Raw genomic sequence first — 11,787 nt, forward strand, 5'->3', positions numbered from 1 at the left:
GAAAAGGTTATTCAAGTCCACAAAACAGTTAAATGACTCAAAACCCAGATCTGTGTCCTCCTTTAAGTTGCTGTCCTTCAACTAGCCACTCCCACCCCAGCCAAACAGGGGACACCAGGAAAAATTGGGGGTAAGGGCCGCCTAAGAGAATGTGAGCTGAAAGAAATAACAGGGAGGCTCAGTAGGTGTTGGCTGAGGTAGCAGGCTAGTCCTTTTCATTTTGGGTTTGCTGGATAACATGTGATGCTAAGAAGCCGGAGGAAAGGTGACCTAGTGTGGCCTCACCCCGTGCTTTGTACCCAATGGCAGCTCCTCCGGATGGGGAGGGAGGGGGAGGCGGAGGGAGGGAGGGTTGACACTTTCCTTTCACTTTCTCAGGCCACCAAACCTGACACCTGGGGACAGAACTACAGTTCCCACCACGCCTTGAGACAGGAGGAAGAAGGGGTACGGAGGACCAAAAGGAAAACCAGGAGAAAGAGCAAACGTTACCTACTGGCAGAGGTGAGAGAGCCAGACAGGTAAGCAACAGGTGCAGGTTACAGGATGCAGGATGGAGGGTGTTGGAGGGTGGACATCGCTTGTTTCTCCTTGCAGGGTGTGTAGGCGGAGGTGAAGGGGGCTTTTGTGGAAACCCTGAGGACTTACTTGGTGTGTGTGTATGGTGGGGGGGGCATGGAAGTAAGATTTCAGCTCAAATTACAGGGATAAGACACCGGAAGTGGAATGGCTTTCTTTACTTGAAAAGCCCGGGGAAGAGTTGTTTGATTATGTCTCGTGTCTGCTGGATCATTTAGCCATAGTGATTTCAGAGGAGTCCAGGAGAAGTGTAGGATCCTCCGTCTGTTTAAAGCTCGCAGTTTTTACGTACAGATTTTAATTTGTGTGATGATACAGACTTGTCCTTTTCTATGACTTCTGAGAAAGCCAAAAACTAAAACTGGGGGAAATGAAGAAGGGTGTCATAGGCAGGAACAATTTGCAAAACATCAAATTTCGTCATCAAATGAAATAAGGTTTCCTGTATTTTTAAGAGACATCTGACGAGGAGACCCAACACAAGCAAAGAAGGGCCCGGGTATATCTGCCATGAGGGAACATGGTTGCTGCTCCAACTATCTGCTGGGCTGTGGAGTAGGAATCTGCTGTCATGTGGAATGGGAGTCCTGATGTAGCATGAGGGTCCACAGATGGAAACCTCGGGGAGATAGATTTCAACCCCATGTAAGTTAGAGCTGTGCACACAACATAGATTTTTTCAGGAGGTAGTGAGTTCCTCGTGATCTGAGATGCTGTGGATATTTAAGCAGAGATGCTGAAGGGGGGAATAAAGTTTCAGGTGGGTGATTGTGTCGGTCAACACTTCCCAAGGCTAGCTAGTCCTCAAAATCACCTGGGAGTGTGTGCGTGTTTTTAAATCTATTTAGCACACCTAAGATGGGCTCCAGGAATATATAGATAGTTAATTATCTTCCCAGGTAATTCTGATAATCAGTTAGTTTGGGAGACGGGAGACACTGTCATGAGAAACTTTCTTTTCCAGCCTATGGTAGAGTATGGCACAAACATTCAAACCACAGGGTTTTTTTGTCGGTTTCGTTTTGTTTTGTGGCACCTCGAGGCTTGTGGGATCTTAGTTCTCCAACCAGGGATTGAAACCGGGCCCTTGACAGTGAAAGCACAGAGTCCTAACTGCTGGACTGCCAGGGAATTCCCCACAGTTTTCATTCTGAATATTCTCAGAATCATAATTTCCAGGACAAGGAAAATCAGGTGCCAACCGGAAGAAAAGGGCTGTGTGACTCTTCCCGAAACTGACTTGTCTGTCAGGTCTCATTGATGCTTGCGGCTGGTTGCCTTGCCATTTAGTCTTCCAGTAATTTGTCTTCCTCCCGTGTGACATGGAGATAGGCTGACAGCTAGGCATGTCTCCCACCTGATAACTGGCAGGCGAAACACTCCTGCTGGGCCCCGAGGCATGTGGGATCTTAGTTCCCAGACGAGGGATCAAACCCACCACCTCCTGCAGTGGAAGCGCTGGAAGCATGGAGTCTTAACCCCTGGACTGCCAGGGAAGTCCCAGTCAATGCTGTCATCTGAGAGTGTTGACCGTGTACTGGGCCCAGCAGAGAACAGCAGTAGAACCTCTTCATTCCAAGGTCACCCCTAAAGTAATGTTAACTCACCTAGGACAGGTGGGGTTTGTGCGGGCAGCTCCCTCTTACCTGACCAGTAATTAACATCCTTCTCCCACGAGGATGGCAGTGCTAGGAAAACAGTGACCTCACTCTGTCTTGTCCTGTGCTGAATCCCGAGTGCCAAGAATAGTTCCCGGCCCCTGGTAGGTGGTCACTAACACAGGGGTCCCCAATCCCCAGGCTGGGGACCAGTACCCGTCCTGTTAGGTACTGGGCCACACAACAGGAGGTGAGCGGCAGGCGAGTGAGCGAAGCTTCACCTGCCGCTCCCCATCGCTCCCCATCGCTCCCCATCGCCCCCCATTGCCCCCCATCACTCCCCATCGCCCCCCATCGCCCCCATCGCCCCCATCGCTCCCCATGGCTCCCCACTGCTCCCCATCGCCCCCCATCGCCCCCCATTGCTCCCCATTGCTCCCCATCGCTCACGTTGCCTCCTGAACCATCCTAGCCCCCCACCCTGTCCGAGGAAAAATTGTCTTCCACGAAACCAGTCCCTGGTGCCGAAAAGGTTGGGGATGGCTGCACTAAAGAGAGACTGAATTCCTTCTTTTCTTCCTTGATCTGTTCTAGGTGGCAAGAGCCATGCAATTCTCCAGCTCAGCCAGGGTAGCAGATGAGAACTTTGACTATTTGTTCAAGATTATCCTCATCGGGGATTCCAACGTGGGGAAGACGTGTGTGGTGCGGCATTTCACGTCCGGCGTCTACACTGAGGCGCAGCAGAACACCATTGGGGTGGACTTCACTGTGCGTGCCCTGGAGATCAACGGCAAGAAAGTGAAGGTCAGAGGGGGACAGGGGTGGGTCTGCCTCTTGTAGCCATGGTTCCTAACCCCGAAACACATGCCTGAGGAGTGAAAGATTTAAATATAAACTATGAGATCATTAAAATACCAGGGAAAAAAAACCCATGGGAGTATTTATTTTTATCATTGAGGAATAGAGAAATCAGGCTTTAAAGCAAGACAAGAACCCAGAAGCCATAAGGGAAAATATTGCTCCATCTAACTATTTAAAGGTCAAATTAATACTCTTCTATATGATCATATAAAGGTCAAATTTCTACATACTCAAAAATACCATAAACAAAGTCAAAGATGAGTGACAAACTGGAAAGAAACATTTGCAAATATGGAACTGACAGAGAGCTAATTTCTCTGATGTGAAAAGAGCTCTGATAAATATCGAAGAAAAGACCAACAACCAAACACAAAAAGTAGGCACTTCACAGATTAGACAAAACAGCTACTTCACAGATGTTATGTGAACTGGCTCATACATTTATGTGAAAAAGTAAAAGTGCCCATTGTTACTCATGATTAAAGAAATGAAATTAAAATAAGTGAGATAATATCATTTACCCATTTGACCAACCAAAAAAGATCAAAAAGTGTTGGTGAAAATGTAATAAATGGATTTTGTGTGGGATCCTTATTAAACAAACACAATAGTAAAAAGACATTTTGAGGCTTCCCTGGTGGCACAGTGGTTGAGAGTCCGCCTGCCGATGCAGGGGACATGGGTTCGTGCCCCGTTCCGGGAAGATCCCACATGCCGCGGAGCGGCTGGGCCCGTGAGCCATGGCCGCTGAGCCTGCGCGTCCGGAGCCTGTGCTCCGCAACGGGAGAGGCCACAACGGTGAGAGGCCTGCGTACCGCAAAAAAAAAAAAAAGATAAAACATCTGGATGAAGGGATGAGTGTGGTAGGAAGGCAAAAGAACACCAGACCTTAGGACACTGGATCCGCCTCTCCCACTGAAGGGCACCTTAGGTGATGGCCCCCAACCTGAAAACCTTGGGGATTTTACCCTGGGAGCACCTGAAAAAAGACAGATTCCTGGGCCCCACCCCAGACCTCCTGAATTTGGATCTCTAGAAGTGAGACCCAGGGAACGACTTAGGCGAGCAAGTTCCCATCAGGGGTGGGAACTCCTGATGTGGACCCCCTTTCCTGCCCTTCTCCAGATGCAGGTGTGGGACACTGCAGGCCAGGAGCGCTTCCGGACCATCACCCAAAGCTACTATCGCAGTGCCCACGCGGCCATCATTGCCTACGACCTCACCCGGCGGTCCACGTTCGAGTCTGTTCCTCACTGGATTCACGAGATAGAGAAATACGGGGCGGCAAACTTGGTCATCATGCTGATTGGTAGGTCGATTTCAAAGTGTTTCGCTTTCCTTGACTGCCCGCCGCCCCCCATGCTCAGCTTTTTCTGTGTTTCCAGTGGCAGTGGAACAGGAAGCCGTAACAGTGCACGTGGCGGATGGGACCTCAGAAAACATCTGGGCCAGAAATTCCCATCAGGTTCACTTGAGCATGAGAGTGGGGTGGTTTGAACTTGTTAACAATACAGATTCCAGGGCCCCACCCTAGAGTTTCTCACTGCAAAAACCTGAGATGGGGCCAGATACCTAGATGAAGGTACACCCTGGCTGATTCGACACACGTCTGTACAGACCACACAGGAAGTATTCTGTAGTCTGAGCTTCACAGCGTCAGATGGCTCTCAATCCCCGGAAGAGCCGCTCAGATGACTATGACTAACAACACTCTTGAATGACTTATCACACCTGCTAAGATGCTAAGCAAATCTTAACAACAAGCCAACATCAAAATTAACTGCAACTTCAACTATACAAAGTGAACTCACAGCTTGAAATACGTGCCGTCACATTGTGCATTCAGAAACGGGTAATGTGCTGTCACTTCCCTATAGTATTAGCTTTGCAAGCAGTGCCCCTCCTAAGGACACTAATGTTTACCAAGTGGCTGCTTAATTTTGGCAAGTTGGTTTAGGTTCTTGCTACTCAAAGTGTGGTCCACGGACCAGCAGCATCACTGGGGTTTTTGGTTTTAGGTTTCTTTTTCTTTTTTTTTTGTATGAAGACTTATTTTTTCAGAGCAGTTTTTAAGGTTCTCAGCAAAATTGGGAAGGTACGGAGATTTCCCATATGCCCCCTGTACTCACACTTGCATAGCCTCTCCCATATCAACATCTCCTACCAATGTGGTACATTTGTTACAAAGGATGAACCTACATTGACACATCATAGTCATCTGAACTTCACAGTTTACATTATGGCTCATTCTTGGTGTTGTACTTTCTATGGGTTTGGACAAATGTCTAAGGACAAGTATCCACCATGATGATATAGAGAGTATTTTCACTGCCCTAAAAATCCACAGAATCAGCATCACGTTGGGGGTTGTTAAAAGCGCCCCATCTCAGGCCCCATTCCAGACCTACTGAATCTGAATCTTCGTTTTAACAGGATCCTAGAGAGATTCATATGCAAATTAAAGTTTGCAGAGCACAGGTCTAGAGAGCTGCTGTGGGACTGAGCGCTAAACACAGCAATGATTAGTGGATTATTTATCCATGCACAGGCATGTCCTAGCTGTGTGGTAAGTTACCTTCTGAGCCTTAGTTTCCTCATCTACAATATGCAATCAGTATTCACTAGGGTTGTTGTAAAGACGTGACGAGATAATGTGTATACATCGCTTGACAGTGCCTAGCACATAGTAGGTGCTTCATAACGGGTGTGGGATTTGTTTCTAGAAGGTTCATTTGTTTGAGGGAACAAACTCCTCTGTGTTCCTTAAACAATGTGGTGGGGTGCTTATGGTGAGGGTGCAAGTCCCTGGGACCTAGGAAAACCCAGCCCAGCATTCAAGCCCAGCAGAGTGGGAGACACAGTGGAGCCAGGCCACCCATCGCAAGCAGGAAGTTGGGGACCCTCTTCTCAGGGCTGGGCTCTGTGTACCAGCCTCCTCCACCATTGTGTATCTATGTCTTCTCTCAGAGCTGCTTCTTACATTCAGGATACTGTGGGCCTGCAGCACTCTCCCTCTGAACCATCCCTCCTGGGTTCCTCAAAGCATCATCCCCAGCCTGCTCCTGCCACAGAATCCCTCATTCTCTCATACCCTCTAGCTCACATTCTTCAGAAAGGAAATCCAATTGCCCCGTTCCTTTTTTTTTAATACTTAATTTTTAAAAAATATTTATTTATTTATGTATTCGGCTGCACCGGGTCTTAGTTGCAGCACACAGGGTCTTTTAGTTGCGACACGCACGCGGTATCTAGTTCCCTGGCCAGGTGTCCAACCCAGGCCCCCTGCATTGGGAGCACAGAGTCTTAACCACTGGACCATCAGAGAAGTCCCGCTCCATTCCTCTTTCTCATGGCAAAGCCTGGCCCAGGCTGCTGGCCAACCTCACGGTGGCGGGCAGGCCTGGTGTAAGGTGCCCGGCCTGGACCAAGCAGCTGGGCCCCGAGGGGGGAGGCAGTGACAGGAAGCATAGCTGGGCTGCAGACGGTCCACAGAAGAGGTCACTCGCACACATCGTTGGCACATCTAGCCCATCTATTATTACTATTGTGATTCCAAAAAGGACTTGTTATTCTAGAACCATGTTTTCCCTGTCTTTGCTGTTTTAAGTCACAGTCTAGCCCCTATCATACGCATGGCCTTGAAGAGAATGCTGCTTTGTAACTCATTCTGCTTCTTGTAACTTAAGAATCAAAGTCATTCCAAGAGCCTAGACGGGGCTCGTTCCTTCGTGCTGCATCAGATCAAAAGCTCCCTATCCACAGCCAGTTGCCAAAGAAAATGCGCCTCAAACTTAGCCCCTTTTTTCAGAGGGGCTGTGTCTTTTCCCTCATGGCAGAAAACAGGAGAGATTAGTGAGCCTGGGAAGCGTCTTCCACATGGAGGGCGACTTGTCTTTTTGGAGAAGTGTGAGCTGCCTCCTCTCTCTTGTTACTTCTCAGCCAAAGGTCCCCTCTGGGACCAGAAACATTTTTGATTTGATTTCAGATATAAAGAACACTTCTTCAAAAGACAGAGTTCAGGGTTTCCCTGGTGGTGCAGTGGTTAAGAATCTGCCTGCCAATGCAGGGGACACGGGTTTGAGCCCTGGTCCGGGAAGATCCCACATGCTGCGAAGCAACTAAGCCCATGAGCCAGAACTACTGAGCCTGCGCTCTAGAGCCCACGAGCCACAACTACTGAGCCCACGTGCCACAACTACTGAAGCCCGCACGCCTAGAGCCCGTGCTCCGCAACGAAGAGTAGCCCCCGCTCACTGCAACTAGAGAAAGCCCGCATGCAGCAATGAAGACCCAATGCAGCCACAAATAAATAAATAAATTTATTTTTTAAAAAAGAAAAAGGCAGAGTTCAGAGTTATAAAAATAAACACTGACCCCCCAACAGAGCCATATTTCTTCCTCAATAACCACTTCTTCGAAGCACCGAGGAGGACACTGGCCAAGGTTTCTGACACCCTTCACAACAGCTGCCCCTGAAGTGTGATGACCAGGAGGGGTGACAAGATCTGACGACAGGTGACATTTACTAAACTCCACTCTGAGTCTGCCCCTGGGTCCCTTCATTTAATCCTCACAACCATCCTGAGAAGCAGAGACGACCATCCTCGTCTCCCAGCTGAGGAAACCGAGGCCTCTGGAGGTTAAGTATCCTGCCAAGGAGCTCAGCCGAGTCACCTACTGACAGGTGAGGCAGGATTTGAATCAGAGCCCCGGGTGGTTCAGTTCCTGTCCAGCCACTTTCCAGTAGCTGGTCAGGCCGACAGTCGCCCCCTGAAGCTCTGGTTGAGGCAATGTCTCGTCCACTCCAGTGCCTGGACTTTGCAGTCAGACAGATTTGGGTTCAAATCTCCCTCTCTGTCCTTCCTGTCTGAACTTGGTCTCATCCCTCTCTCTAAATTTCTACTTACTCATCTATAAAACTGGTACCTGCCTCAAAGGTTTTGTTGAATTGAAAGGATTAAACAAGGTAACATATAAAGCACTTAGCACAGCGCTGAGACCTCAGTCCAGGGAACGAGGGGCTCAGAGGGCATCCCCCGGAGAGGGGGGACATAGCTGAGCCGGCAGGGAAGGTGGGAACCCCACCAATAGTAGCTCCCAGGGAAGGGAAGCTTGGGTGTGAACCCCTTGCATCTCGCTGAGGGGAACCACGCCATCCTAAACCCGCCGGCGGTTACCCAGGAAGGTGGGTTGGATCCCTCTTCCATTAAATTCACAGGCTTCCCAGGAAACGCTGAAGCAGAAGAACCTTGAAAGCTGCCATGCAAAGCCACCCTGACCAGCCATCCCCTCTGGGCTGTCTTTGGAAGGCCTCACCCGCTTGTCCACCGCCGCCTTCTCCTCCCTTGCTGGCCCCGCCCTTTGATGGCCCCGCCCCCACCAGCATTGTCCTTCCCTCTTCCTCCCACTACTGCAGAAACAGGTGGGGCAGAGTAGGGGAACAAATGCCAAGATGTGGTGGGATTTCCACGAATCTCACAACTTTTGCTTGATATTTACTCCCTCGTCTGTCTGTTGTAACAAATATCTCTGCCCCACTTCTTAACTGGTTCTAGAAATGCCCCCAAAGATGATCAGGACGTGTCCCCAGTGCTCCCGCTTATGACGCATCCAATCCCAAGGGCTGACACCACGGGTCTTCCTGTTTACTGTCGGTGGTCTCCTCGCTTTAATCTGGGATAGCCAACTGTGCTGTTCCCTCACAGAAGTGTCCCTGCCGTTTTACCATATTTTCCATTCTGTCTCCATGGTTCTTCACACAAATGGCTTTCTCTCTCAAAAGTTTCCCCCAGCCCCTAGAGGCCATGTCACCACCATACAAAATCAAAGAGACCATTGTGCGTTGATTTGTCCTGTTCCTTCCCCTCCAGCCATTCACAGGGAACCCAGCTCCTCAGTAATGTCCCTCTGTTTACTTATTTAAAATTTTTTTAAAATTATTTTTGGCTGTATTGGGTCTTCTTGCTGCATGCGGACTTTCTCTAGTTGTGGCGAGCGGGGGCTACTCTTCGTTGCAGTGCGCGGGCTTGTGGCTTCCGTTGTTGCAGAGCATGGGGTCTAGGTGCGTGAGCTTCAGTAGTTGTGGCACACGGGCTCAGTAGTTGCAGCTCGCGGGCTCTAGAGCACAGGCTCAGTAGGTGGGGCGCACGGGCTTAGTTGCTCCACAGCATGTGGGATCTTCCTGGCCCAGGGCTCGAATCCGTGTCCCCTGCATTGGCAGGCGGATTCTTAACCACTGCGCCACCAGGGAAGCCCCGTCCCTCTGTTTAAAACCTTCGGTGTCCCCATCACCCCCAAGATAAGACACAAATTCCTGAACATCACTCACAAGGTGCCCTGCTTTCCGCCTGGAGATGGCTGCTTCTTGTCCTTTTCTCATCCCGCTCTGTTTTGTTTCTAACTTCTTAACTCTTCTTACTCCTTCAGAGTGAGGGTTTGGGAGCCAACCTCCTTTTGTAGGTTATGTGGCTGTTCTGTCTCTTAACATTCTTTGGCGTCTGCTATTTGTCCCCTTAGGATCTCGGGCAAACTTTCCACTTAAACCCCTGTTATATTTAAAGGTCCACAATCTCTCAGCAAAAGCTCTTAGAACCCGGATTCCCTGGTTCTACATCCTCACCAGCACTTGCTATTATCAGATCTTTCCATTTCTTCCATCCTGATAAGTGTGTCGTGATATCACTCACATTTTTTATTTGCAGGTCCCTGTTCACTGTTGAGGTCAAGCACCTTTGCATACACTTGTTAGCTATTTGGATATTCTCTTTTCAATTCTCATGCCCATTTTTCTACCTGTTGTTTGTCTTTTTCTTATTGATCCCTACAAGTACCTTATGTTTTCTGGAAATAATCTATGTTGGTTCGGGTCTTCCAGGAAGATGTCAGGACAGGATCCGATAGACATGCAAGAGATTTATTGGGAGAAATGGCTGTGAGGGATAAAGAGGAAGGCGCAGAAGGAGGCAGGGAGAGTCTTCTATGTCATGCTGACCTGCCCCTGGGAAGGAGAGAAGGGAGGAAGGAGGATGGTGTCCAAGAAAGGTTGATTCAGGCCTGAACCAAAGCTGCCTGATAGAGGAATGGAACCCTGGTCTCTGCAGCAGGGGCCTGCGTTAGTGCCTCCCTGTGCTGGGGCCTCTGCACCAGCTGGCGGAGGACAGTGGGGTAGCAGCTGGGCTGGGGTCACCTATGCTCCCTGAAGTCAGTTCTCTTGAACAGCTCTGAGCCCTTTGTCAATTGCATGTGTTGCAAATACATTTTTCACTTTTATTTATTTATTTTAAATTTTATTATTATTTTTTTAATGTTTTGGCCGCACCATGCGGCATGTGGGATCTTAGTTCCCTGACCAGGAATCGAACCCATGCTCCCTGCATTGGAAGCTTGGAGTCTTAACCACTGGACCAACAGGGAAGTCCCTCATCTTTCACTTTTTTACTCTCAGAGTTCCTCTTCACTCTCTTGATGGTGTATTTTGATGAACAGACATTTTTAATTTTAATATATTTCAATCCATCAAACTTTTCCTTAATGATTATTGCTTCCTGTATCCTATGTAGGAAAATTTACCCTAATTGAAATCACTAACATAGCCTTACATTATCTTTTGAAGCTTGCTTGCTGTATGTTTTTTGTTTCTTTAACATCTTTATTGGAGTATAATTGCTTTACAATGGTGTGTTAGTTTCTGCTGTATAACAAAGTGAATCAGCTATACATATACATATATCCCCATATCTCCTCCCTGTTGCATCTCCCTCCCACCCTCCCTTGCTTGCTGTATTTGTTTGTTTGTTTATAATTTATTATGACTTTTACATTTAGATCTGCAATCTATCCAGCATTGATTATGGTGTACAGTGAGAGGTCTGGGCCAAAACTTGTAACTATTCATGTAAAGATCCAATTGCCTCCGTACTATTGACTAAAAAGGCAATCTTGTCCACTGCTCTGTGGCACCATCTTTCTGTGAAGGGTACATATATTCGTGAGTTTGTTTCTGAGCTTTTTATTCTATTCTACTGGTCTATTTCATGCATTCTTTTGGAGGGCAAAAATATTTTAGATATGACAGTGGTTTGTGGCCTCCAAAGGGCCAGATATACAGTGTATCTGTAGGGTCTGTACACAAATTTTGTAAGGTCTGTACACAAATGTTCACTGAAGCACTATTCATAATAATAAAAAACTAGAATCAACTCAGTTTCCTTCATAAGGGTGGGTAGTTAAAGAAACTGTGGTACATCCATACCATGGAACATGACTCAGCAATAAAAAAGAAACTACTGGGGGCTTCCCTGGTGGCGCAGTGGTTGAAAGTCCGCCTGCCGATGCAGGGGACACGGGTTCGTGCCCCGGTCCGGGAAGATCCCACATGCCGCGGAGCGGCTGGGCCCGTGAGCCATGGCCGCTGAGCCTGCGCGTCTGGAGGCTGTGCTCCGCAACGGGAGAGGCCGCAGCAGTGAGAGGCCCACGTACCGCAAAAAAAAAAAAAAAAAAAAAAAAAACTACTGATACATACATCACTCTGATGGATCTCAAGAGAATTATGCTGAGAAAAGCCAATCTCCAAAGGCTACCTACTGTATGATTCTTTTTTTTAAAATAAATTTATTTATTTATTATTTATTTATTTTTGCTGCGTTGGGTCTTCGTAGCTGCGCGTGGGCTTTCTCTAGTTGCAGGGAGCTAGGGCTACTCTTCATTGCGGTTCGTGGGCCTCTCATTGTGGTTGCTTCTCTTGTTG

General features: G+C 48.2%; 1 protein-coding gene across 2 annotated transcripts in view; it reads left to right on the forward strand.

The window, feature by feature from the left end:
* Nucleotides 1–478: 478 nt before the first annotated feature.
* The window catches only part of RAB19 (RAB19, member RAS oncogene family), a gene marked incomplete at its 3' end in the record, with an annotated part of 11,837 nt that continues 528 nt past the window's right edge, over nucleotides 479–11,787 (forward strand). The window contains exons 1-3 of one of the 2 annotated variants that reach the window (XM_079931923.1): nucleotides 479–521; nucleotides 2,772–2,984; nucleotides 4,167–4,350. In XM_079931923.1, the coding sequence (XP_079788049.1) occupies nucleotides 2,784–2,984; nucleotides 4,167–4,350 (385 nt within the window). In that variant the 5' untranslated portion in view covers nucleotides 479–521; nucleotides 2,772–2,783. Of the gene's footprint in view, nucleotides 522–681; nucleotides 1,225–2,771; nucleotides 2,985–4,166; nucleotides 4,351–11,787 lie in introns of those variants that run through there. The other variant, XM_079931922.1, reaches the window with a different exon arrangement.

The sequence above is a fragment of the Stenella coeruleoalba genome, assembly GCF_951394435.1.
Source record: "Stenella coeruleoalba genome assembly, chromosome: 9".
NCBI classification, from domain to species: domain Eukaryota; kingdom Metazoa; phylum Chordata; class Mammalia; order Artiodactyla; family Delphinidae; genus Stenella; species Stenella coeruleoalba.